This window comes from Echeneis naucrates, chromosome 2 (assembly GCF_900963305.1).
Source record: "Echeneis naucrates chromosome 2, fEcheNa1.1, whole genome shotgun sequence".
NCBI classification, from domain to species: domain Eukaryota; kingdom Metazoa; phylum Chordata; class Actinopteri; order Carangiformes; family Echeneidae; genus Echeneis; species Echeneis naucrates.
In genome coordinates, this window is record NC_042512.1 from 14204936 (window position 1) to 14231674 (window position 26739).

Sequence of the window (26739 nt, forward strand, 5' to 3'; positions counted from 1 at the left end):
ATGGGAGAGCAGTTAGATGGTGACATTCGAAGATGCTGCCTCACAAGAGAAAGACATCTTTCTTTCGAAAAAGCCACGTTTATTGTGTTTGCTGTACATGCTGCTAATCATATGGTTCATGTCCCGTGTCCCAACAGCTGATTTCTATAATTTTTCTGTTTCATCTCACACTTTCGAAGGTGCATTAATAGCGTTGAAGAGCAAGAGGGTGGCCTCCTTAATTTTCAAAAGACAGAGATAGAAAAGCACTCAGAGGACAGATTCACATTCAATACGATTCTGTCCTGATAGAAGGCAGGTGCAGGCATCAGTACCAGCCGACTGGGATTCATTATTTCCTCTTCTCATCCTCTCTGATTTACAAATCCCCACACCACATCCTCATCCTCCTTCCAGACTAAATGTATGCCTGAACACTGATTAGAAAGACTGACCCCTTGAATCTGTCACATTTTGTAATTGAAATTCAAATCATCGTTTCAGTGGTAATGATGAAACATGGAGAAGACCCCCCACCCCACCACCACCACCACCTTTAATCATTTCACTGTAATTACGATGCATGGTTATAAATATCTTCACTCGAGAGAAGTGAGATAGAGGCCTCATCACTCCTGGCCAATCTCACAGTGGCCACAATAGGAGAGAGTGGGACCCTTTTGGAAGTGTAATTGCATAAGTGTTTATCTGAGTGGTCTTTATCAGGTAAATGTGCCCAAGTGAAGATTGACAATCTGACAATTGCGTAGTAGAGATGGCAATTTTCTCCTGCTGTTTTCCTAACTTTCTTATCTCATCATGCGCTGTTGTCCCGTCCGCCCCTCCTCTTCATCCGCACTGTGAAGGCAAGTTTCAGTTGCTGCCAAACAACAACCTGCTGATCCACCAGGTGACCAAGGCTGACGAGGGCGTGTACCGCTGTGAGGCCAGCGTGGAGGCACGAGGCGAGATCGATTTCATCGACATTGCTGTGGTGGTCAACGGTGAGTCATCACTTCCACGCTCATGATGAAGATGATTAAGAATTGCTGAAAATGACCTAAATAGCTAAATCTTTATATGCAAATCAAGCCGAGGCCGTTTTTCGAGTCCTCCATTAACAAACTGTTGCAAAACAGCGGAGAAGTTTATTGAGTTGATCCTCAGAAGCCAAAAGAATAGAAACAACTGAAATGTTAAATTTAATTATTTGAAAGCAATTCATTACTTTTTGATTACATTTTTTTTCAGTTGAAGGATTTTGGGCTGTTTGGAATGTGGCATTTTAAAGAGACATTTTAAAATGAGAATTGTCTTGTAGTATGTGTATTTAACATATAAGGCTCTACCGTTTTCTTGAATTTGAAGAAGCAGAGTTTAACTTCCAGAAACATTCTGGACCTTAAAAGGCTGCAGATGATGTTTTAAATAGTTTGCAGGTGCCAAGAAGCTTTTCTGCTGTTTGGTAACCATCGTGCGTACTTTCAGTTCGTATCATATTGAATACAAACTTTAAAAAAAAAAAGTCTTCCCAACACTTTCATGGAAGCCATGCAAGTCACAGAAGCTAACAGTGTATATTTAGATTCCAAGCAGACACTTGCTCTTCACGCAGTGTCAACAGATTACCGCGCATTAGGGATTGAATTTCCTCTGCATGCACAAGTTTTGTTGTTGCTGTTGTTGTTGTTTCTCTAAACCCTGCTCATTGTTTTCGTCCTGTGGCCAATGCCCACAGATAAAATGCAGGGTTGTATCATCTCAATGGACAAAGCAGCAGATTTGCTTTGAAATAATCTTTCACCATCTAATTTCTGTTATTACTACATAGGAGGACACACGCAGTGTAATAGCCTTGAAATCTTGGCTTCTAGTTTGTTGATGATCAATTAAGTGTTGTTGAGCTCATTTCAGAGCATGTTTACAAGCGTTTCCATCATCAAATGAAATTTAAACAGCACCTACTGATGCTGAGCAGACAGTCAGTCTTGGGATCAGACCAGAGCTTTGACAAATCCAGCTCCACCTATTCTTCACTGGCACTAATTTATACGAGGGCTGCTCTTTCCATTATCATTGGCCTGATTCTTTATGCTCTTTATTTTTTAGTGTGATTAAAATTTTCAATTAGCCATTGCCTTGGGCTTTGTGGCCCAAAAATCGAAGGATGTCATTTACATTTTCTCATTTGTCCTCATTTAAAGGGAGTCACCTGAGACTGATGAAGTGATTGAAATGTGATTTCACTAAGGCCACAAGCGTCTTGTAACAGTTGAACAGCCGCAATATTGTCTCTGCCTGTGTAATACTCTCCTGCCTAATGTAATATCAGAGCGGCCCTCTGCCCAAAAACTATGAATTGCATTCAATTTAGCACACCACTTACCTCACTTCTGAGGAAGATCTAATAAGCCTGCTCAATGAGGCACAGCCAATTATTGCAGCGACATGACACTAGCCATGCGGTGCTGAGATGGGACAGTGTGCGGAGCGTGTTGCTCTGCATCCTGAGCCCAGTAGGCTCTCTGAGGGAGCCACACCCAGAAAGAGACACTTCACTCTGCCTCAAGGAGACTCATTCTGTTCGTCCCTGAAGACTCTTCGAAATGTAAGAGTCGGTCTGAAGGAGAAAAAAATCTCGTTTGGAGAGATATCACCTGGTTCTCATGAAATATTGAAAGTTTGTAGAGCCAATTGAAACTGTGAAAGAAATGGGTTCATCTAATGTGACACCACCAGGCTCATGAATATGTGTCACTCTGCAGTGTCTTAAAGCTCCTGTAATTAATATTTTCATTTGCTAAATTTCTACACGTGTGTCATAGGACATGCAAATATGCCCACACAGGCACAAATAATTTAAGAACATGAAGAACATAGAGAACATAAACCTGGTTCACGACCAGGTTAAAAACTATTTCTGCCTCACCGTAAAATGAAAAGTAGCATCTTAAGATTTGTGGTATTGATTGACTTCACTTCATTGTGCAGCTTTTCTGGTCATTGTAGCTCTAATCAGCATAATTTTTTCATATTTTTTTTTCTTTTCTTTCAAATGTTTATTGCTCTACATAATTGGAGAGGAATTTATTTCTAAGGTCAGCAGTTATCCCTTGGTTTTCGTTAAGCGTCTGGCCTGAGAGAGAGCGAGTACAGGAAGCCAGTCTGAAGGTGACTGAGATGGAAAAGACACTTTCTAAAATGTCACTTACTGTCATGGGGCAGCCAATATGAACTATCTGCCTCTGTCAGTAGAAAGCAAGACCGTGTCTAGTGATCCACTGAGCTCTTTGTGATCATTTTCAGACTTGTGCTCTGAGCTGTCTCTCTTGTTTCATGCCAATTTTTTTTCAATATGTACGCTTGTTGATGAACAGAATCCCCTTTGGTACCAGGAGTCTCCCAGGGAGTTGTCTGAGCAGTGAGGCTTGTGATGTTCAGGAAAGCCATACATTTGCTAACCTGTAGGCTCGGTCTCTTTGCATACCCCATGAGATTATAACGAACATTTTGGTTTCTGCCCTCAGGCTAGAAGTGCGATTCTCTACCTACTCTGATGAAGCACTTTTCTATCCTTGGAAAAAAGCGAAGCACTTCAATCTGCTTTTGCTCTCTGTGCCACTAACTTTGTATTTAAGGGGTGGCTCACTTCCAGAATTCACTTGGATTGCCCCCTTCCTGTGCTCTGCAATTGCAGAGGCAGGGTGGAGAAGGAGAGCCATCTTAGCAGAAGATAAGGAAGCCATAGAGGCTACCAGTAAACATACTGTATCACAACAACCTGGACTGGCCAAACACAGAGGCCTTGAACACAATTGGATAGAGATTGCTAGGAGACTCAGGTATGTCAATGAGTGCAGCAGACTGTCCGCTACATGTTTTCTCAATCAGGTGTGGACAGTGAACTGCTCTCCTTTGTGGGGCTTTGGGACACGACAATGAGCCTAGATAAACAAACTGAGTCAATTTGTAGATCCCTGGAGGAAGAATATAGAAGAAAGAATGGGGACTGTACTGATGCAGGCTCCTGAGGTGGAACATACAGCCTGTAAAGAAGTATTTTTCAGACTCTGAACATACAGCAGCAGTGACAGTGAGCAGGGAGGACGCCGAATCTATGAATCTTGTTTTGTTGCAAGTAAATAAGAAGCCAATTTCACTTTTCTCATGTTGTGGATCATGTTCCTTTTGAAAGTGATGCACTTGTAAACCACATTGAGAGCACTATCTGCTTATTTTTCCTTTAATAAAAATCTGAAAGTCCAGCAAAAGGCTGAAAATACAGCACTCAGAGCAAATGGGAGTAATATAAAGGGTTACATTTACACCAGAGTGACAAAAGCTCACTCAGTTTGGCAGATAAATGAAGCCAGAAACGCTGTTTACTGCATATCTGATTGGGTTTTTAGCATCGTTATTTTAAGAATTATAAGTTTTAACATTTTTCCAATGATGCCAAAAGGCTTGATTGTTTAATTATTTCACTCTATGTTACATTATAACTTTAAATAATTTTCCTTATCAAGAACAACTGAATTTGATCACCATTAATTACAGCCATGTTCGGCATGTAGAACAGTTAAGCCGCACTGCTGCCACCGTAGCTGTAACTGCGTGTTGCTTTTTCTCCCCACAAAGTCATAAATATGCATGGCAGTTGATAAAAGTTTTTTTTTTTTTTTTTTGCCCATATATATGCAGCAAGCGAATCTCAGCTGGCCCCCAAGTTCCCCAGCTCAGGTTTCCAGTGTATCAAGGGAGGCAACCACGTGCTGAATTGCTGATCAACCTGGGGCTGAAACAGTTCAGTGTCTTGAAAGATGCACAACATTTCAGGGAGTGATGTCCAAAATTACCACAGATGAGTCATGTTGAGCCTTTCATCGACCGCATCAACACAAAGTAAAGAAAAGGGCGAAAAAGCAAAAATTTCACGGAAAGCGTTCCAATTACTCTGTCACGGAAGCATGACATAATTAGATGATTTGAAAATTTTATTTTGCTCTGCTCGTGTACTCAGTGCAGCTAAAATTACAAGCAGTAGTGTGCAATAGCTCAGTGTAATTTATGACAGACAGGCTGTTATTCTTCATCCCTTAACAATGTGGGGCATCAAATTATATTGGAAATATTTTAGTTGGACAGTTGGCTGTCTTCTTTTTGTTTGAAATAGCAACTTTTCTCACTGACCCTCTTGGCAAGACTTTCCTCTCCCAACTTTATGATGTCAAGTTAAGGGGGTTGCTGTGTTGATCCATTTCTGGCCAAACGTGGTGTGACTGGTCACCTACCAACATCTCTAAAGCTCCTGTCTGCTTCAAATATACGAGAACTTGAGTATAAAAGCAATAAACTGTGGTTTTATTGTGAGTTAAGTCAACCAGGGGGAAGTAAGAAGTTGCACCAGATTTTTCGTGCAGATTAAACAATCACAGCTTCAGAGGTGCTGAAGCGTAGCATTTTTTACCCTTATCCAGGCTGTCTCCAGTCTCTATGTTTGGCTGATGATCATATTGTGTCATCAATCTTCTTAAATATCTCTCAGCCAAAACAAAAATGCCCAACAGTTGTCATTAAAAAAAGGCTATGATGCCAACACTCTATCTACTGTATGGCACGAATATTCCAGTGTTTCCATTTTTCTCCTCTGAATCAAGCCTAATGTTTTCCTTTTATCAGTATCAAACATCTCTCTCTTCTTCAATTCAACCACCCTCCAGCAACAGTAGTCACAGCTTGTTTCTATGGCAACTCACAGTGATAGAAAATGGAAATAACTTCCTGACTTGGTCGGTATCCGTCCTTGGACATCTACTTAATTGCTGGTTTACTCACTCATGCAACAGACCCACAATTTGCCCTTGTTCAGCTGTCAGTGGAAAATACTGCCTTTGTCCCTCAAGATTTTTTCTTTGACTTTTTTTTTTTTTTTTTTCCTTTACGTTAGATTTGATGTCATAAATCAGATTCCAGGTCTAACCTAGAAAAGTGAAACCAATTCATAAGATGCATAAGACAAGAAAACATCCGTCGGATCTTAGTTCAGTAGGTGGAATATGTTGTGAAATGAACAGAAAATATTTATGGAGAAATCGTCATTCCATTGAAGCCCATTAAAGCTCAACAGCAGCTCCTCCCTGATGACTGACTGACTGACTGACTTAATTCTGAGTTTCTATCTTGGTGTTCGCAGGGACCTCTGCAAACATCACATCGTCTCCTCCAAGGCTGCGAAGATATGACGAATACGTGAAGATTTCATGAAGCTGACAGATTCCTTTTAGACACAGAAAGCCTGTTGTTGAATTGCTCTTTTGAAGCTTGGCAGTGTGTCTCATTAACAGGGCTGTTTCAACATGGCCCAGTGATGTGGGTGTGCTTTACACAGAAGGAGACACTCTGGAGAATGGAGATCTATTGGCATGCAAATCAGTGGTTATCATGTCAGGCGGCTTGGTCCTCTCATTTGCTGAGTCAGTACTATTTGAGCAGACTCACGCTGTTTGATTATTGATTTGCCTTTTTTTTTTATCCTAGAGACCTTTTCTGTGACCTGATGTGTGTCTTCGTTAGGCCTGTGTTTCTTGTTGCGTCTTGATCTTAGAACAAAAACAAAAAGTGTTTTTTTAGCTTGTAACCATAACTTATTGATAAATAGATGCCGTGGAGATGCTGTGGAATTTAAATGTAGCATTTTGCACACTGGGATTGAAGACTCCAGTACCCAGCAGCGCCTTGGTTCATTAGGTATCTAAGATGATGCTTTATTTTGATGAGGCTTCCTTATTCATTATCCTAAAGTGTGAAATGCCTTTTGGTTTTATCCAGAACACCACAACTTCCTTTTCATCAAACACACCAATTTAATGAGATATTTCATATTTAATTTTCAACTTTTATCAAGTTGTTTTTAGATCTTGTGTCCTCAAAGTGAAATCACTTGTAAATTCATTATTTCTCTCTCCACAGACACATACAACTTATACACAACTTAAGAGTTTATCATTGTCTTCCCACAGTGTAACCTTTAATGCCTTTCAGCCTTTCTGTTTGAGCAGCAGAAAATAAAAGGTGCTAGAATAATGTGACTGTGCAGCAATTTACAACAACACATATTTAGTGCTCATAACTCTTTGTGTGGGCTGAGTTGATGCCATGCTCATGTTTAGTTTTCTAACAATACATTTTAAAGATGTCCAGATACTTCTAATTCGCACCCTGTACCATGTGATAATAATCTCAGTAATAACAAGCCTTAGCAATAAATACCATCTTCCCATTTTAAAATTAGATATCAACATACAAATTGTAATTGCATTGTTGATATGGCACTTTGCGTCAATCTTCTATAGCTCTCATGAATGAGTTCCACTGTAAGTTGTGATTTGGTATCATTATTTCTTTGCTAAAACATTTTATTTTCTGATTTAGCCAAAAAATATAAATTAAAAAGAGAATTTTCTCCATGTCAGCCACCCCTTCATTAGCATTGGGCCACATTGCCATTTCAATCAGGAGAAAAGAAAGAATTACAAGTAAGATTAAAGGTACAGCAGGAAGTAGATCATCATGGGAAATGATCCCGAACTTACGCCAGAGCCAGGACACTGGTGGTGGTGATCATAAATGGAGCTCGAGGTTGAAATGACAGCTGAATGGAAGCACTTTTAAAGGGTGATGGCTTTCAAATGATTGGTAAAAAGCTAGCGTGTCAGGTTGTGATTGGATGAAGATGTGAAAGAGCTGGTGAAACCGAGAGATAGCAGGAAATGACGGACAAAAAAGGGATTTTTTTGGCTTCACTATCTGCGTGCAAGTCATAGTCAATTATTCTCACCTCCATCGTGGGAGGAAACACTCCAGAGCTCAACTTAGCTGCTCCAAACATGTCTGATAATGTGTGGACAAGGCCATGGCAGGTCCTTTACAGTGGGAGTGGAAGTACAGCGTGAGCGCAGGCTTGAGAAATCGAATGGGATGCCTGATAAACATACTTGTGCCATAAAGCTGTCAGTCTCGTGTCACTGTAAAGGGTAACTCTGAATAGACTGAGCATTCCCTCACTCTGCTCTTCCTTAATTGAATGACAAGATGACAGTTGGATTGCAGGAACAGGTTACATACTCCTGACATCTCTCAACATAAACTGGTCTCCATAGAAGATTCATATCTGTGCACATCTTTTTTTGTCTTGTTTTTTTTTTTTTTTTTACCAAAGGTTGGTCAAAAGGTCATCTTATTCTAAGAGCAGCACTCCTGTCTGATTGTGGTATTTTCTGCTCTGTCCTTGTGTCTGCAGTCCCTCCAGTGTTATCAGTGTCCCAGCAGTCCTTCAATGCCACAGCTGACTACCAGGAATCAGTCACCTTTACTTGCATCACCTCCGGATCTCCTGACCCTGTGGTCACATGGCACAGGTACCTTTTTCCTCACTCAGTACTCTGCAACAGTCTGTCACTGATTAAGAAAGAGACCTGTCCAATGAGAAAAAACAAAACACCGATTTCTAAAGCCCTCACAGGTATTGCAGCATACACAAGAGGACACCCAAATATTAAACCAATACATGATTAAATTCCGAGACCACGGGTATTAATCTGCTGCTGTAACAGCCTCCACTCGTCTTGGAAGGCTATCTGCATGATTTCAGAGCCCGGCTGCAGGGATTTGCTTTTGTTGTTGCTGATGTTGGGTGAAAAGCCCTGACCTGGCTTTGTAATTGGAGCTCCAGTTTATCCAAAAAGTGTTGGTTTAAAACTGGACGTCAACATCTCTTCACATCCACTCTTCTCATAAGTGATTTATTTAAACAGATTGTGTAATTAAAAATCTATAGCCTGCCCTGACACACCAGTTTCACTAGCTATGTAATAATATCACTTTCGACATCGTGAAATCTTGCAGTCCATTGCTAATCACCTTAGCAGCTTGTATCCCCTTGGCAGGCAGTCAGGGCAGGGTTTTTTTTTTTTTTTTCCAGGTATCTGCTGGAATCATTGTTGGTGTTGGTCTATACACTGATTTGTCTTCTCCTCTAGTTAATTTATCTTAATGGGCCCTAGCAGTGTGTTGTTTTTTTGGTCCAAATCAATTACTGCCAGCTGTCTCTAAAGTAAGTTATCTGTCACAATTACCAGCATTTTAACATTTATTTTAAGTGCTCACTTATAAATTATTATTGGGACATTAATCGTTCATAATGAAATCAAATTAGGTTAGATTATCTCAAAACAATTATGAAGCGCTAACGTGTTTGACAAGCAACATAGTTTGTGTAACAATAGGTGTTTCAGACTTTTGTGAGTTGTTTTTCATGCTGCAATGAAATGAAATGGAAATCAATGGCTGCAAGGAATGGTGAGAAAACACATTTAAAATAAAAAGCCTGCTTGGAAAAATGGTTGTAGATTTGCTTGTAAATTTGATTTCTAGCAAAGGGGCTTCAATATGGAAGATAGGGCTACTTTGTCCTTTCGATATCAATAATGTGAACTCCATCTTGCAGTTGCAAAGAAAAGGGAAGATCAAAGTGGTGGCTGGTAAAATAAGGCAATATTTCAGGGTGACGTCAAACTCATTTAGCACTTCGCTTTCATTTTAACCAATTTTCAGGTTGTTGTGTGCCTTTAATTGTGATGATTAATGGCAGGAAGAGTAGTAATAACTGCCTTTTTTAATTTGATGTTCGCAGTTTCCATGAGGTTGAAGCCTCCAACTTGAGACCAGCAGGTGTAAACCAGACACAGTCAGAGCTGCCTGAGTACATTTACAAAATTAAGAAAATTGGTGTGCCTGCTGATTCAGTGACATTTATATATTTTCACACTGACATGCAGATTTATATCTCCTTAAGCAATGTGGCAGTGCCACATTTTATTTTGGACACACCAGGTGAGGAGTGTACAAACTGAGCGATGCTCCAGAATTAACATGGTTATGAAAAGGTAAAAAAGCAGATACTTAATTTTCGGGGCCAAATATTCAAGGATTTAATCAAATGAGAGGAACTTTGTAAAACAAATGTGGATTAAACTGTGAAGTGTGCATTTGACTGCCAGAGTGACTACATCACTGCAGTGTTTAATCTGACCTTGTCCCACGAGGGATGCAGCCAAAATGACAGCTGCTGTGTTTTTCTAGCAGTTTGAAGGAGAAGTCGCTTGAGCCAGGAAAAGTGAGCCACATGCGTCACGTTGCAAACGAACAAAACTTAATGGTGTTGCACAGTTGGAAACAACCTCGACGTTGCAACCCCTAATTTCTCTTGCTCTCTAGTTTCCAGCCTTAGTAATAGCAATTTACGGGTGTTAAGCTGCTGAGAAAACCCGCAAAATGTGTTTTTTCCACGATTTTACAGCATTCATAATGCGACGCTGCAAATTTCACAGTAGTGATGGGTCAGAGCTGTAGTATTGATTCATTCCTCCCTCCATCATGAGACGATCCATATGACAGCTTTGTTCCCATTAATGATTTCATTCTCTGTCTCCATTGTGTAACAGAATGGGAAATTGAGTTATGTTTGACTTGGTAATTACAAAAGGCAATTGAAATGAAAACCTGTTCACCTGCTCACATATGGCCAAAGGAGCTTCTCTGATGGATTGAAAGTCCTGTATTGACACTATAATCAGCCTCCTGGCTGCAGAGCTGGAGCTGAAAACCAACCCAGAGGTGAGGCGACCATCTGAAAAGAAGGTCACTGTCATTGTGAAATGACGTTCCTCTTTGGCGGAGGGCTTTTATTCTGAGACAGAAGAGGCTTATTTAAAACTGGATCATGGTCAGGCTCCTCCTGCTGAAAACATAAAGAAAAATGTTGCTGTTAGTTTCAATTAAATGTATCCATCAAGGCCGTACAACTGCCTCTCAGTGCAGACAAGACAGCCCTTCAATTGTACATCATCACTCATTTGACCTTTTAGTGTATTCTCCTTTATTTCCCCGGCCAGCAAGTCCTGCAACTCAGTCTGAGCCCACAGAATTAAAATGCGTACACGACAGCAGCTTAGGCGTAAACAACAATCACAACCCAATGGAGTTTTCCTTTTTGATGTCACCTCTCCCGGCGAGCTCTGACTTCCCAGTTGTATTTCTCTCATCCTCTGTGCATCTTGGATAATGAACTACCTGTCAGCAGACAGTCAGTATAATGACATTCAATGCTACAGCCCATCCTGCACCGTCTGTCCGAAAGATGAAGCTTCTCTTCATTTCCTCTTTGGCTTGCTACAGCTATTATTACTTGGCTTTGGCTTGGTGTTCCTCCTTCCTCTTCCTACAGTGCGGTGAGGCTGGGTCACATGTTCAGATGCACAGTATCTCCACATTTGACGCCCATTCCACAAATCTCTACATTTGAAATTAGCTACAATAATATAGTTTTCATTTTCTTTCACATACACAATATGAACTGTAGGTAGACATCTCAACATATTTCAAAACATTTCAAATAATTTTAGGCTCCTTGAATTTGAATTTAATTTGTACAATGGCATAGAGGTTAAAGAACAAGATGTCTGTTTCAGATTGAGGTCATTATAATGTAAATTGAACGATCAGAGTAGAAAGAAAATGTATTTCCACATTTGGCCTGCTTATTTAAAAACTTAAAATATTCTTCAGTTGAATTAATAGTAAACAAAGACTGATAATATTTCAATCAAAGCTGTGACCTGTAAACATCAGCTCAACTGTTTTCCTTCATATCCTCTTATCCAAAGCAATAATCTTTTTTATTTCTCCAAAGGAAATCAGTTGGGAATGCAACTTTACCCAGCAAAACCGCCTATGAACTCCAACATTGTAGTTGTGAAGGGGAAGAGACATTACTCATTTATTCTGCATCTCTATCTACAGCTTTCCCCAGCTGATCCGAGGATTCAAACCACTTATCTCCCACACACAGGCACAAAGACACACACACACACTTTCTCTTCTGACCTCTAGACTATTCACTTTGTTTCCATTGGATCAATTTGAGAATTATCTCTTTCTCTAACTAGGAATCAGCTTTAAAATGTAATTGAATGATGATAAAATCATTTCACTCAGCCTAGTTTGTGGATTCCTACAGATTTATCTTTAAACCATCTCTGTCTCTGCAGATAATCAATCCAGCCATTGATAAGACGGTGCTTTAAGACAGTGAGCATTCACATGTCCAATATGACTACATGACTTGAGCTTTTATTTCTAGCCTGGATGTGAATGAAATTGAATGATGTCCATGAGTTTGTCTAAAGCTGCATAATCTTGTGTCGGAGTCAACAGCTTTCAGATGCCTTTTACCTCCTACAGTAAATTGCACGGCTGGTTAAGCGGCTGTACATAATTTTGAGAGAGGCAGCAAGCCTGTTTCCCGCCATCATACTTCTACTACGAAGCTCACACACCGACATCGATCAGTTTAGCTGCTGTTTTTTCTTTGCAGTGTAACAGTAATGCACACAACAACACCATTGATTATGAGAAGTCATACGTAAAGAACTGTGATGGCACATTTCACTGAATTATAGTTTGATGTGTGTGTTGTTCTTGTGTGTCAGCTTTTTTTTTTTTTTTTTAATTCCTATTATTTTTGTTTGTGAAGGAAAGGACAGCAGCTGGAACCATCAGAGCAGTATTTCTTCTCCAAGCTGGAGGGCGGCCGCAGCATGCTGACCGTCCGCAACATCCGACAGGGCGACGGGGGCACCTACTCCTGCAGAGCCACCAACAAGGCGGGATCTCAGGAGAGAGAGCTGTTCCTCAAAGTGTTCGGTAAGAGTCTCTGCGCTATCTGAATGAAAAGGCTGCGATTCAGACACACTAAGGAAGTGAAGGATGATGAATTTCAGCTTTCTTTTAAGGTAGAGAAGCAGAGAAAGGCATATCGGGTTGATGCATCCCTAATCCCATCACTGGGGTGATGTATTATACAATAACTTCAATAAATCAGTTGCTGAAGTAATCATGTGTACATCCTGGAATATCCTTGGATATTTTAATAATGCAACAGAAGCCTCAAGTCTGACTATTTACCATTTCTTCAGCCCAAAGTAGTTCCAAGTTAAATTGAAATCCATTCTGGTGCAAGAAGTCATTTAATTTTCATACATTGACTATTTCAGTCTGTTTGTCCATACCTTATCTGAGCAGCAGGAAAAATCCCAAATGTAAACTGTAAACCAAAGATGGCTTTGGGTTAAAATTTGGACATATAAAGCAAGGACCTTTATTGCCACGTCTACTACAATAAAAAAGAGATTTAGGTAATAAAACAACTGGGTTCATGGTTAAAAGAAACTGAATTGAGATTCCTATAACTTAATCCATTATTTCATATCCCTGCAAAGCTTTTAAGAAAAAAACAGAATTGCACATATCTGTATTTGATATGTTTATCCATAAAGCTTGACTGTAAAGAACTAAATAAATTCCATTTCATATGAAAACAATAGTTCCTCAAAGCACCAATGTCCAATAATAGCTGCATCAATACGATATATTTCTCCAAAAAGGAAATAGTTCATTTATTGCTTCATATTTCTATTACTGCACACCTCATAAAAAATTTCAATTTATATTTTCATAAACCTGCTGGCTATTTCCTCTCAGATCAGTCTGATAGGGTATTTCTGCTCATGAAAATGTATGGAGATTTGTGCTCTAGTCATCAACATCCTTTCAAGATGGGAGAAGCGCTTGTTTTTCAAAATGCACATTTAAATGAAGACGTTAAGGGAGAGGGTGGAGTTCTGCTTTTTTACTGTGCACTGCGAATATGCAGTTGTAAGTTAGTTTTATTACCCCCGACAGCACAGATGGGACGAAGTTGTGTGTGTGTGCAGGTGTGTATGTGTTCTTAATTCATGTTTAGGTGCTGCAACACAGTGTCAGACACAATGTTTCTTCATTTATGTCAGCCAAGTCCTGTTTGTTTTTATTGTTCTATTAGCCTAAACCAGGAAATACCAGTCTTACCCTCAGACAGCCAATGTTCTAAAGGGGCCAAATCATCACAGGCAGCGATTTTAACACTAATACGCTGTTAAAACTTAACAAACATTGCGGACTAGCTTCCACAGTAGAATCTGTCTTTTCTTAATTGTGTTTGATTACATGATTATAGTTGGTAAAATAAGTTAATAGGATCTGCAGCAAAAATTGAGAAGAGTGATGCAACAAAAGAAAAGGGAGCATTTACTCCTGGAAGGGACGATGTTTTCAGAGGACTGGGAATGAGATACGTAGCTGCACCAGCTGCTGGATATTCACAAACCCAGATGGTTTTCAAAAATATAAACCCATGACAACATGTTGCCACAAACAGGTTACTGTAGCAATTAATAGCTTGAAGCCTCTTAGATTGCTGTTTTAGTCTCACTCTTCAACGCTTTCACAACTGAAGGTCCAGTATGACTGCAATGTGTGCCGCCTGGCTGCTCTGTAAAGTGGCCGTAACAGCTACTGAGCTATAGATCGCAGAAATGATTGTCCTTCCACCTGAAATTGGTCTTCAGAGATTACGTCAAGTCGTCTAGCCTTTTGGCCTCCAGGTCATTCGGTGCCTTCGAGGGGAAAAAGATGCACTATTTACACCATTAAGGTACATGATAGGTACTTGTAATTTCTGAAGTAGGGCTTAGATATGCCAGCAGCCTGACTGTGGGGATTCTTTGACGGTTGGTCCAAATATCTCAACAAGTTTTGGATGGATTGCCTTGAAATTTAATAGTGACATTTAGTTCTCTTGAGGATGAAGGACTCTCATTTTGTGAAGACGTGCAACCTGCAGTTACCCATAACACTCCTCTCAGTAGGACTTTTACCCATTTCTTCTCATAATTGCAATGCAAGATGCTTAACTTTTGTCTTACTTTAAATTGACTTTGACTGACTGTCCTTGCATGGAGAAGGGGTGAAGATAAAGGATGGAAAATAACATTTTCTGACTGCATACTCAATAAACTGGAATGAAGATGGTGTCAACAATGCTCTTTAACAGCAGAGACTTTTTTCATGTCCATCTGAAGCATTAACAGAATAAGGTGGATGTCTCCTAACTCTTCACTGGCAGCATTATGTCGCAGCCAGGGATACACATCTCTCTGCAGACATACCAACCACAGTTGGCAGACTCCTGATGGCCCTTGTGTTGTCAGAAGTCTGTAAAATGTCGCATCATCTTTAATGGGTTTTTATGATTTGAACAAGAAAGCTAAACACCTAATGGCTCCTTTTTTCTGCAGAAAAACATAATACTCTATTGACAGTTTGTTACGCTATAAAGAGCATGAGCAGAAGTAGGCAAGACAGATAATGTATCATAAATGACACATCTCCAACCCAAAAAAAAAAACTCCTGGAATAAACCGAAAAGATACAACAGAACAGCGTTTGAGTGTCAACCTACTAATTTATAGTTATGGGAAGCATCCGAGCAAATCTATGCTGACATTTACAGCATAACAACAAACTCACACTTTATTATTATCAGATACAGTCAGGGCAGTATTTTGTATTCTGCTCTGTCAGTGGGAGGCAAAACAGCTTAATGTAATGTCAAATGTTAGCACAGAGGGGATGCAAAGGACTTCCAGCATTAACTGTCTGGAAGCAGCTAAGAAATGTCGAGGCAAATATTTCTAAGGCTCATATTTCGGTCAAACTACCAGATTTGTAGTTAAATGTATCTCAGTTATGTCACTTTGTGATCAAACACTGAAACACCAAATGATTTTGTCACAAGTTGATGCTGTGAGGCAGCTCCAAGAAACATTTTAAAGTATAATTATTATAATACCTATAATAGAATAAAGAGCAACTACAGTATTTAACAAATATCAGTTAAAATAACATCATTGTTTTGAATTAAATTAGGTTTAAAAAAAAAAACTTTGTGAAGTTAATTTGACTGTGCAAATTAAGAGGAATGAACTCAGCTGTGTAAAAAAAAAAAAAAAAAAATCCCAAACACGGAAGGTCAAATTAATTCTGGATTTTTATCTTCTAGCACACAAATACTTCCCAGTTATTTCTCCTTTAGAGTCATAATGTTTTAGATCATGTGTTATTAATAGTGTTCCCTGTAGAGTGGTTTTTGCCCCGCGCTTAATAAATGAGACATTTTCCATTTAATATTTGCATGAAGGGCATCTGGGGCAAGACAGCTGTAGATAAGGTGGTGATGAAGGACTGTCTCAGAATGGTCTCTGAGATTAACAATTTTATGTGTCTGTGTGTGTAGAATGGTTTTGAATGTATATTTGTGTCTTTTTACATGTGTACTACTGACAACTAAAAGCATCTCAGAGTGTTAAAGATGTGAATGATAATCTGAAGTGCTCCTCATCATCTTCTCCACAGAAATCATCTGAATAACTTATTTAGGCTCATTATGGGGCTTCACAACTTAATTCTCTTAGAGAGACAAAGTTGGTTGAGATAATTTCTTTCTTTTTTTTTTTCCCCACCGCAGCTTCTTTTTGTCTCCATGTAAGAGAGTCAGACTTTTGCTCTGGAAGAGAATGCCCCTTGATTCTGGAGGATTCATAAGATCACTTTTGATTCTAAAATAAATGCTCTGACTAAAGCATTTATTTGAGAAACGAAAATGATCTCATTGCCAATTCGGTTTGACTTTTGCGAAGAAAACAGGCTCTTTAGTCAGAATAGGAGGAATAAGAGGTTTCTCTTTTTTTCTATGCTGGTGCAGGAATTGTAGGAAACGTGTGCGTATTGCACTTGGGGTTCTGTTTTTGTTACTGAGTTTGAAGTACCTCAGATATAACTAATTTTGCATTGCAAACATTTATCAATGTTTCTGACTTCCCAACAACTGCCCTTGATAACCTGACTGCAAATTCATATTCCCTCCTTTCCACAAGGAGGCACTAGTTGGTGGTCCCTTAGCTTGTGACTGTAACCCCTCCTACCTTTGAAATGGAGGTCAGGCTTTTGATTTCCTCCTTCCTGTCTCCAAACCCTCATCACTGTCTCATGAAGAATCGGTGTAGGTAGCATTTCTTTTACCTACCAGCCTTCACTGAGTTGATCTTGAGTAAGGGAAATTGATATGAGAAACATTTATGCAGTGTTTCCAGTTTAAATCCCTTTCAACACCCCAATCTCTGCTTTTACGCCTCTACTGTTCGTAAATACGTCCAAGATAGGCCAACATCCCTGTTCCTCCTTTTCCAAATATGAGTGTTATTGTCTGAGATGCTTATAATTTCACGCGTTGGTGCTGTTTAGCAGTGACGTTGAGACAATGACCCAACGTGGCCGTTGGAAACACACCTTACAGAAATAAAAAGATGCAGCAACGTCATTTATTTATTTTATTTTTTACCCAGATTCGTGAAAATTTGACTTGTGTTGCAATTAACTGTAAGGATCCTTAAAGGTGAGATGTAGCAGGAGGTTAAATGCTTAGCTTTGTGTTCAGCAGTGGGCTCAGGATCTATTCACTGAAGGCCCTTGGTGTGCAGAAGTGTTTTTGTGTGACCCCGTCTTTTCACAAGCCACCAAAATCCCCTGAGATGGCTCCTGCACCCAGAGGTAGAATCCATGAGAAATTGCCAAACTGTTGGCAGATCCGTCCTCTCCCCAGGGGGTGTTAAAAGCCTTAAGTACAGTAGCTACTATTTTCCTTTCACTTTTACCTTTTGGATTTTATTCCATGCATCTTTGCGAGCACCCTGTTAAGGACTGAAGAGCAGCAGAGGGGAGAAAAAGACACAATCCATGATTCATGTGGCATGCATGGTGTTTCAGGGCTTGCTAAGAGCATCTTACCAGGAGGATGCGAGCAGGGGACTGCACGCTTTCAACCTCTCTTGTTGTGAAGCTCATTCTGTGTCAAAACAGAATCACAGAGTGCTGGAGAAGCATCCATTCAGACCAAAATCTATCTTTCTTTAAACAAAAGGTGGAACACACAGAGGCAGCGGTCATTTTGAGATTTTTTTTTTTTTTTTTTTGTCAAACTTGAGCAAAGTCAGTGTTGGTGTGTTGTCATGTCATAGATGATATTTGCCCAGACTGACAGCACCAAAGTCATGCACCAGCTCTGTGTGTCCTCCCTGATGAGTTAGATCTTTGACAGCTTCTCTTCCACTCACTCTTTCAACTCCCCGACTTCACCTTCTCCTCTGTGGTCTCCAGTCCAGCCCCACATCACCCTGCTGAAAAACGTGACGGCTGTGGAGGGCAGCGCCGCCATGATCTCCTGTGTGGCCGAAGGCGAACCACTGCCAGAAATTTCCTGGAGGAGAGCCAGCGATGGCCAGACCTTTGTGGACGGAGACAAGGTAAAAACTGTCAGAGTCCATCTGGCTCTGTGTGTGTGTGTGTGTTTGAATGTTTGTCACTATCACCATGCAGGTGTTTGACAATGGTTTGAACATTAGAATTAAAATGCAGTGACACAGAGGAAGCTTGTTACATTCAGGAAAATACTGGTTTCAAGGCTGATAAAGCTTAATAAATAAGTACAACATTTTCCAAGTGAAGATTTAATTGATTTCTCTAACTTTTTGACAATCTGGGATTTACACCCACCTGTATTTGAGTTATCCTAAATCCATATTTGTGCCAATGTTTTGATGTAGCTGTCTGTTGTGTAACAACTCTCGCTCAATGCAACATTAGTGCAGCTCCCCTCAGTGAAATTATCAATTTGTCAAATGTCAACTTCAACTGAAGCTTTAAAGTCCAAGTCTAAATTCAGAATTTCAATAAAGCAAAGGAGTCCTAAAGTAACCTCAGTTAATAGAAAGTAGGCACCATGGGGCCTTTCAGGCAGTCATGGATGTGTTTTGTTTTTCTCCTGTTTCTTCGTTTGTGGTATCTGTTAAAATGTCAGCATTTTTAATTTTGAGAGTAAAATATTTGCAAGAATTAAAAAGTACCGGCCAATATGATCAGATAATTGCTTGTTTATTTCCTCGTAAAAATAAAAGCAGCCATAATTATTCCCTTCTGCCACACAGGAAATGTTGCACTCAGAGCAACTTATTGCAAGCCGCTATAGAGACAGCTCAGGGCCTGTCTCAAGGCTGACGGTAATAATATTCACTTTGAGGAGTGATTGGTGAATGATCTTCATCTGCTCTTCCATTGCATTTGCTTTTCCCGCTCTATAACTGTCATATGAAGGACTCTAGGACTTTCCATAATTTCAAACTGTACTCACAACACATTCACTTTGGTGCGTTTCTTTTTTACAGGAACTGTTGATATCGCTCTCCACTCCCGTGATAATTATCTCAGGGGAAATCAGCACAGATGTTTATTTTGATTAGCTCTCTCCGAATCAGCCAGAACCTTGATGATAAACTTTGATGTGTACCGCTCCTTTTGCCTTTCAGAAAATCCAAATGAAAAAGGTTGTGTATTTTCCTACCAGAAACCAGTTTGTCCAAACGTCAGATCAGACTAAAAAATATTTTTGTAACTGTAATTAATCCTGAATGAGCTGCCATCACTGTCAGAAACATTTTATGCTTCAATTACTGTCCCATAGCTAAAGCTGTCATTGAAGAAAAAAACAAAACAAAACACAACACCCACAAAACAAAACAAAATAAAAAAAAAGATGGCAGCCATTCTTTTGCTCAGGAAAAAGGTCACTCCAGAGATAAATGAATGTGTTCATTGGCTCGAATCGCTCGGGTTGATAAATCACAGCCAAAAAGTGAGAGTAAGTGCTTCTCTTCCCACAGCAAATGCAATTATGGAAATGCGTAGTGCAAACCAACACACCTAAACATGCGCAAAGACAAACAGGGTTTGTGTGGTGCGAGGCTTGATGGATGGCTGCAGTCATTTAGGTTTAAGTCAGGATGTTCCTCTCTCAATTTGCTCTCCAATCTGCATATCCAGGCGGCACGCACACCGCTCTTGTTGAGAGACATTAAGCTTTGCAGGCCTCGCTTTTACTCACTGCATAATGTTGCCTCCATTCTTCTCCTCGGTTGTCGACAAACACTCTGACCCTCGGTGGGGGGAACATAATGGGATGCAGTTTCTAGAATTTAATTATGAATTGAGCTACTATTTGAGTCGGGGCATTGTTACGCTCAACTGGTGTGAACAAATCCAGCAAACTCCGCTACAGCCCCTGTTCTGTTAGTGCAGACCATCCGCAGCTGAAGAACGAGTGACATGAAACCTGACTGATGCCCTGCTCAACAGACCTTTTCACCTCTTCCTCAGACGCCACGCTCTCACTTGTGATGGTCAAAAAACTGCTCCCAAATAATCCTTCAAAACTGAGACTCCTGCTCCTCTCAAGATTAATATTTTGTTTTCCCTTTGATACCTGATCATAAAATCAGCCACGAGATTGATGCCAAAGCTCCCCAGCTGGTTTATGTTTCTTTGAAGCAGAAAGCCACTATTAAATGTTATTTGTTGTTGTCGGGAGAATGAGGTGCCATCGTAATCATTTGAGAGGTGCCACCATGGAGACTCCATGTTCAGGCCTCACAAAAAAACAAAACAACTGGTGGATAAACTACATTATTCTTTAATCCAGAATTAGACTTTCCAGCCTCACTGACATTTAGAGCTAAAATTTTTCAATATCTAAAAATTCACCAGCATTTCCACAAACCCCTTTTGAGAGATTGCATTTGAGATTTAGCTTCATATGTTCACTATAAACCCGCACACGTTCTCATTTTTGAAGTCTCATGGATCAGATAGCGAGAGGATTTCATATATTTACTCTCTTCTGCCCTACTTTCTTTCCACTACCTGCTCGTCTTTTCATCTCCTCCACTTCCTCTATTCCCTTAGCTTCCGCATTTCTCTGCCTTTTATCTCTGCGCTTCTGTTGGCCGATGTTCACGTCTGTACAGTATGTGAGGAAGTGCGACTGCCAGAACATGCATGCTGTTGTGAGTGTGTGTGGGCTCGCGCGAGTAGCTGTTGTGTTCACGTTTAGCTGCTCATCTTGTCGTTCCACTGAGCTGCATATCAAACAGACTGCGCTTTAGGGGCTGGGTTCGTCTGCAGACACAGACCCTGTCAGTTGGCAGAGCGGTAGGGGAGGCGCGGGTGATGGGGAGGTTAGTGAGTAATTTCCTGACTCCGAAGCGCCCTCCTGGAAGATTTCCTCTCGTTCTCCTTTCCCCCATCCTACACCCCCGCTATTCCTATTCAACACAGACACTCCCCAAGTCCTGTTGACCTCAGCTGGCGACACAAACAAGCAAAGTGTGCAGCAGTGGCACAAAGAGACCAGAGCGGAGGCTGTCAAGCCTCCTCAGCTCGTTGGTTAATAGTATTGAGACGATAAGAGTGAAGATAAGCCATTCTAAACAGGTTAATGCTGAAGCAGTGGAAGACTGACAGGATAAACTGAGCTAGATTCAGAAGAGGCGGCTTCACGGATGAGGCTGATGAGGCTTATGAGGCTTAGGACCATAATGAGTATTAGCAGAGGCAGCAGGGGAGGGCTGGGTTTGTAATCTATCACTAGTGATAACAGACTAAAATCAACAAACAAGATACAACAAGATACAACATGGTAATTAGCCGGCGTTATGGGGAGGTTGTCACAAGGTGGGTTTTACCACATCCGGACGCAGCGAGGTTCATATTTCCAGTTGCCATGTGATGCTTTAGCTCTAGCTCCATCCAGGACCACAGACAGGAGAACAGGACTGATCCTCTCAGCCAACTCTCCTGCATGCGCGCGTGCTGTCTGCAGCATAGAGCAAATAAGAGCTGTGTTGGAAGGAACCAAGACAACCACAGAAATCAGTGATTGTCACTGAAGATGCTCAGGAACACATGAACAAGAATCCTGCTTGATGTGCTTTTATCTCTGAAAAGCTTGAAAAGCTCCCAAAGCATTATGGGGCATTTCTTTGCTAAATAGGTTTACAGGGAGCCTGATTTGACTGTCAGCCTCAACCTTTTTCAATTCAGTGTTTTAGATCTAGTTCTTTTATTAGGAACAAACTAATTTGAGCACAGTCCTACATTAACTCCTGGGCCTTGAGCTAAATAACTTTTACTCTGTTTTTTACTCTGCTAGAGCTGTTTATCTCAGTTGAATTCATTGACTAATTAGGAGACAACAATGTGAGAGAAGCAAAATTGAGATTCAGATGAACTGAGTTGTGATTTGGGCTAATTATGTGTATATCCTTGGACATATGCATGTGCGTGTTTGTCCACTTCCTAATTGTGTTGTTGGAACATGTTCATTCAGTCCCCCATCATAATAACACCTCACCCTCCGACCTTGAGCATCATGTGCACAAATGTCTCAGATTAAACAAGCCAGTTAGAGTTAATTAGAAGCAATAGCAGTGTCATGATACGTCATCGTTATCTTTGATGGGCTTGTTTCTTTGTTAACAACGAGCTCGGGATCGACCACAGCCATATTGGATGCAGAGTGCAGTTTGGTGCATACGTTCTGATAAAACAACTATTTATGGTGCTGCCGCGTCTGCAAATAGAGATGTCAGCCTCTCTCATCAAAAGATTTTCCAGCCTTGTTTTATCTAAATTTACTGAAATGGGGCAGATGCAGGAAAATTTGGGAAGGTATCTCTGCATAAATAGGAAAGCAAAAGGGTAAAATCAGATTTAAAGATATAGGGCCGAAAGTGGCGTTGCTTAGAATGTTTTTGCTCAGTGCGATTGACCTCAGAATAAAAAACTGCTGCAGTCACACAGATCTCAAATGCATTAACCCTGAATCCATGGACCGTATCAGTGAAAAGTAGTTTCTTGGGGGTGGCAGAGGTTATCTGTTAGGTAACAGTCTGGAGGCTACAGCTATATCGTGTCTGCAACAAGGATGCTCCTGGCGTGTTTTTTCTCATTACGAGTGAATGTCGATTACTGGAATGATAGCCTCGTCTGCTGTAATTGACCCGTTGCTTCAAATTGATACCATCTGTCTTCATACAGATGTAATGACCTTGTAATAAATCGACATTTTATTGCATTAACCCTGATTCTGCGTGTGACAAGTGATGGTTTCTTGCAGGGTGGGGGGATCAAAATGGATCAAGGGGCTGTCATTCAGTAGCAAGTACAAAGTTGGACAAGGAACTTTCTGCAAATGACTTGGCAGCGCTCGCCTCGATGTCTCTGCAAAGAAAGCTGGTGGTTTGAATTCGGAATCTCATTGGCTTGCTGCTTGTGTTTTCAGAGCCAGGATGGGCGCTTTGAAGTCCGCGGCCGTCACGGGAAGTCAGTGCTGGCAATCAGCGGCGTGAGGCTTGCCGACCTGGGTCGCTTTGACTGTGAGGCACTCAGCCGGATCGGAGGGCACCAGAAGAGCATGTTCCTGGACATTGAATGTAAGTATGAGCACAGGCCAACCTGCTCTGCTCAGACAATTAGACTGATAACGCCTCAGCTCATGAGCAAAAGCGGATTTGATCATTAACTGATGTGCGCGGACTTGGTGAGCAACTGAACGGCCTTGTGGGACATTGACTGTTATATCAGATTTTTCTCAAGTTGTGTGTGTAAGACCTGGTCACCTGATGAAAAGACAAAACAAACTGCACAGACAAATCAACAACCAGTGTGTGACTGTGCTTGTTTACAGTTCAAAGGCTCTCTCGTGCTTCTTTTCATACTGTGGCCTATGAATATAATTATTATTAATTATTATTTCATACCTATGAAATATAATTATAACTCAGCAGCCCCATCCAAACACACACACACACAGCCTGGAGAAGGGTTAATTAGTGAGAGGATGTCATGCGTCGCCTTTTGTTTGCTCCCCCTACTCCCTTGACAACTCCCCGACTTCTCTGACGAGTGCACCCAATTCCTCAATACTGGTAGTTCAGGGGTTTTGGGAGGGGGGCTATCCCCTGCCTAATGAGCTCTGAAGCAAAGATCTCTATTTTGGTATTAGAATGATTAAGTTCATTATGGGAGGGGCTGAGTTGCCAGAACGAGACCTCATGGAAAATGCACATTTCGGCTGCAGTGTTTCCACCTTGAAGCTCAGAGGAGCAACAAAGATGAGGGCAGACAAACAAACACATTCAGAGAGATACCGAGGGTATAAAATGATTACTGTATCAGTTGTCATGTGGAAACCAATTTTCTCCTCCTCTGAGTTTTCATGGATTCTCTCTACAACCTGCATTGCATAGCACTTGAGAAGTTGACATCGTAGAAGAAATTTGATGGCGTCGTCATGCAGGCAAAAAGGCAAATCTTATCTGTACGTACCCAATCTCCAACCTTGACGTCGCTGTCATTATGGTGTAAACTAGTTTAGCTGGAGTCACAGCTGACAACTGGCTCTCAGACTTGACTCCCACTCTGCAGGAGGACACAGGCTGTGTGTCTGCGGTGTGGCTGAGCCAGCTATTGCTACCGAACTAATGAACTCATTTACTAAGTCACTGCTGGCTGCGGGGGGATAACACGTCATCTGCTGTGACAGAGCGCCAGGCATCAATCTCTTTAATGGAATCCTGCAAGCGGGCATAAAACAACCATAATGCCTCTCTGACTAAGCTGAGCTGACTGGGCTCAGAGAAATCTCCACTACAGCCTGCTGCTTCCATCGTCCATTACTGCCCTCCCTATTTTCTGCTGCGAATGAGCATGTGTTTGCATTCTTTATTTTAACTCCTCAGGCAGATGATTGTGAAGAAGTGGGGATCCCCGTCCCCAGCCTGAGGTAGCCTGAATTAAGTCTAAGTTTTCCTTGCAGAGGAAGTTTTAAAAATAAATGAAAGGCTCTTTCTTCCCCCTTTGAGCAACATTTGGGGTTAATCCTCAGAAAGTCATTTCTCTGTCTTTGATCATCCAATGCAGCTCCACCTTTGATTTGAGCATTTAATTGGCTGCCATAAATCCCTTGACACACCACCAATTACTTATAGCAGTTCCGGTCTTGTTCAGGCAATGAAAGGGCTGCTTTGCCATACAAATGAGGAAAATGTGAGACCATATCTCTGTTTTATTCCATATCTTTTGACAGACATACCAAAGTTCCTGACCAATCACACCATCTTCTATTCGTGGGAGGGGAATCCAGTGAACATCAGCTGTGATGTGATGTCTAACCCTCCCGCCACCATGCTGTGGAGGAGAGAGCGCTTCACCATCTCTGCAGAGGGAACCGCCAACACACGGGTGCACAGTGCAGAGGGCAAGTCTGTGCTGGAGGTGAGTCCAAGTGGGTCTGACCCGTTCAACAGCAATTACATAACATAAGGGAACTTTGAGCACCTTACCAGTGCCCCATTAGGTGCCATTAGTATTACTGTAATTAATTCAATAACAGGCAAAGAGCTATTTTATACTGATAATTATAAAGGAGCTACAGTCATTAAATTCTGTGTCTTTTGAAAATGCTGACATTTTAAAAATGAAACATTTGATAATCTATTGAATGAAATTAAATAATTCAGAAATTAACTAATAATAAAAGTCATCATTAATTGTGAACAGTTTCTGTTTGGACCACTTTTCACAAAATGTATAAATAGCGTGGATGTGACTGTTGAGGTTGAGTCAGCGCAGTGAGAGTGAACCGTCACATTAAACCTTTGGACCTTAAAACTAAAAATTGAGCTTCAAGATGCTAAAAACTCTCTCAGTCTCAGTGGTTTTGTCACCACCAGTGAGGTTTTTCAGAAGACACAATCATTTGATCCATTTTCAATATGAAGAAATTGATAGGTGCAGCCTTAAATGTAGTTTTTTCGGGTCATTGAGCAGCACAAACTAAATTCGGACCAGCTCCATTGTATTGAGATGGAAGCAGAAACCCCAGAGGCAGGTATATAACACCAAAACCATTCCCTGTGCCATTATCCATATAAGTAAGTCAGAAATATTGCTTTGATTATTATTGTTTCCTGCTTCCAGGTGACCCCTACATCTGACAGGGACTTTGGTCGCTACAACTGCACAGCCAGGAACAACATTGGTGTTCGATACCAGGAGTTCATTCTGGCCCAGGCAGGTGAGTCTCCAGAGCTGCCAATATTGTGTGTCCTCTTTAGCTGAGCTAATGAGACAAGAGACTTAATTTGAAATCCAGAATGTGAGCAGCGTGTGGGATCCACACTAACTCTGACTGACCAGCTGCTGTGTAACACTCTACCTCTCTACTAATAGCAATATCCTTCTTTTCAATTTTCAGGAGGATAAATCCTACTACAAGTCCAAAGCCCCATTGAGGCTAGCCTAATCTTGAAAAGCGTCAGCTGATTTAACCTACACTTTGCTATTCACTGAAATAGCCCCTAATTTACTGTAGCACAGGCTAATACACAAAAATGGAGTCCAATTATCTTTAGTGCTGATTGAATTGCTCTGGTGAAGGAAGAAAGCAGTGAGCAAAAAGCTGACCTAATACGAAGTCTTGCACAAAACAATGTGTTTTGGAAGTGTTTCCGACACTTCGAACTCTGCACACAAACACACACACAGCAGCAGTAAAAGTTGAAGTCAGTAATGGTGATGATCTCCAGAGAAGGCTGAGAAGGCCTCCTTCACAAAGGGCTAAGCCCTGAGTGAAAACTCAGCGTGAAGTGAATCAAACAGCTTTACTCACAATCTTATAAATATTGACTCATGCATTGACACATTCAAAGTGAGAAACAATGGTGGAAAAAGAGCAAATATGTTGGTTTGCAGCTTACACAAGCCCAAGGAGAAATGAAAGACGCCTCTGAGTGATGGACCACCATCCCTCAGACTGTTAGATTGCTTTCAAGGCCTAAAATTATTCTCACAGTAATCCCTGTCTTTAGTTTCATT

General features: G+C 40.9%; 1 protein-coding gene across 1 annotated transcript in view; it reads left to right on the top strand.

The window, feature by feature from the left end:
- ncam2 (neural cell adhesion molecule 2) overlaps positions 1-26739 on the top strand; it is a 62330-nt gene that overhangs the window by 11769 nt on the left and 23822 nt on the right. The window contains exons 5-11 of the mRNA XM_029513396.1: positions 846-983; positions 8279-8396; positions 12572-12741; positions 18130-18275; positions 23144-23294; positions 24950-25137; positions 25843-25939. Coding sequence (XP_029369256.1) covers positions 846-983; positions 8279-8396; positions 12572-12741; positions 18130-18275; positions 23144-23294; positions 24950-25137; positions 25843-25939 — 1008 coding nt within the window. The remainder of the gene's footprint in view (positions 1-845; positions 984-8278; positions 8397-12571; positions 12742-18129; positions 18276-23143; positions 23295-24949; positions 25138-25842; positions 25940-26739) is intronic.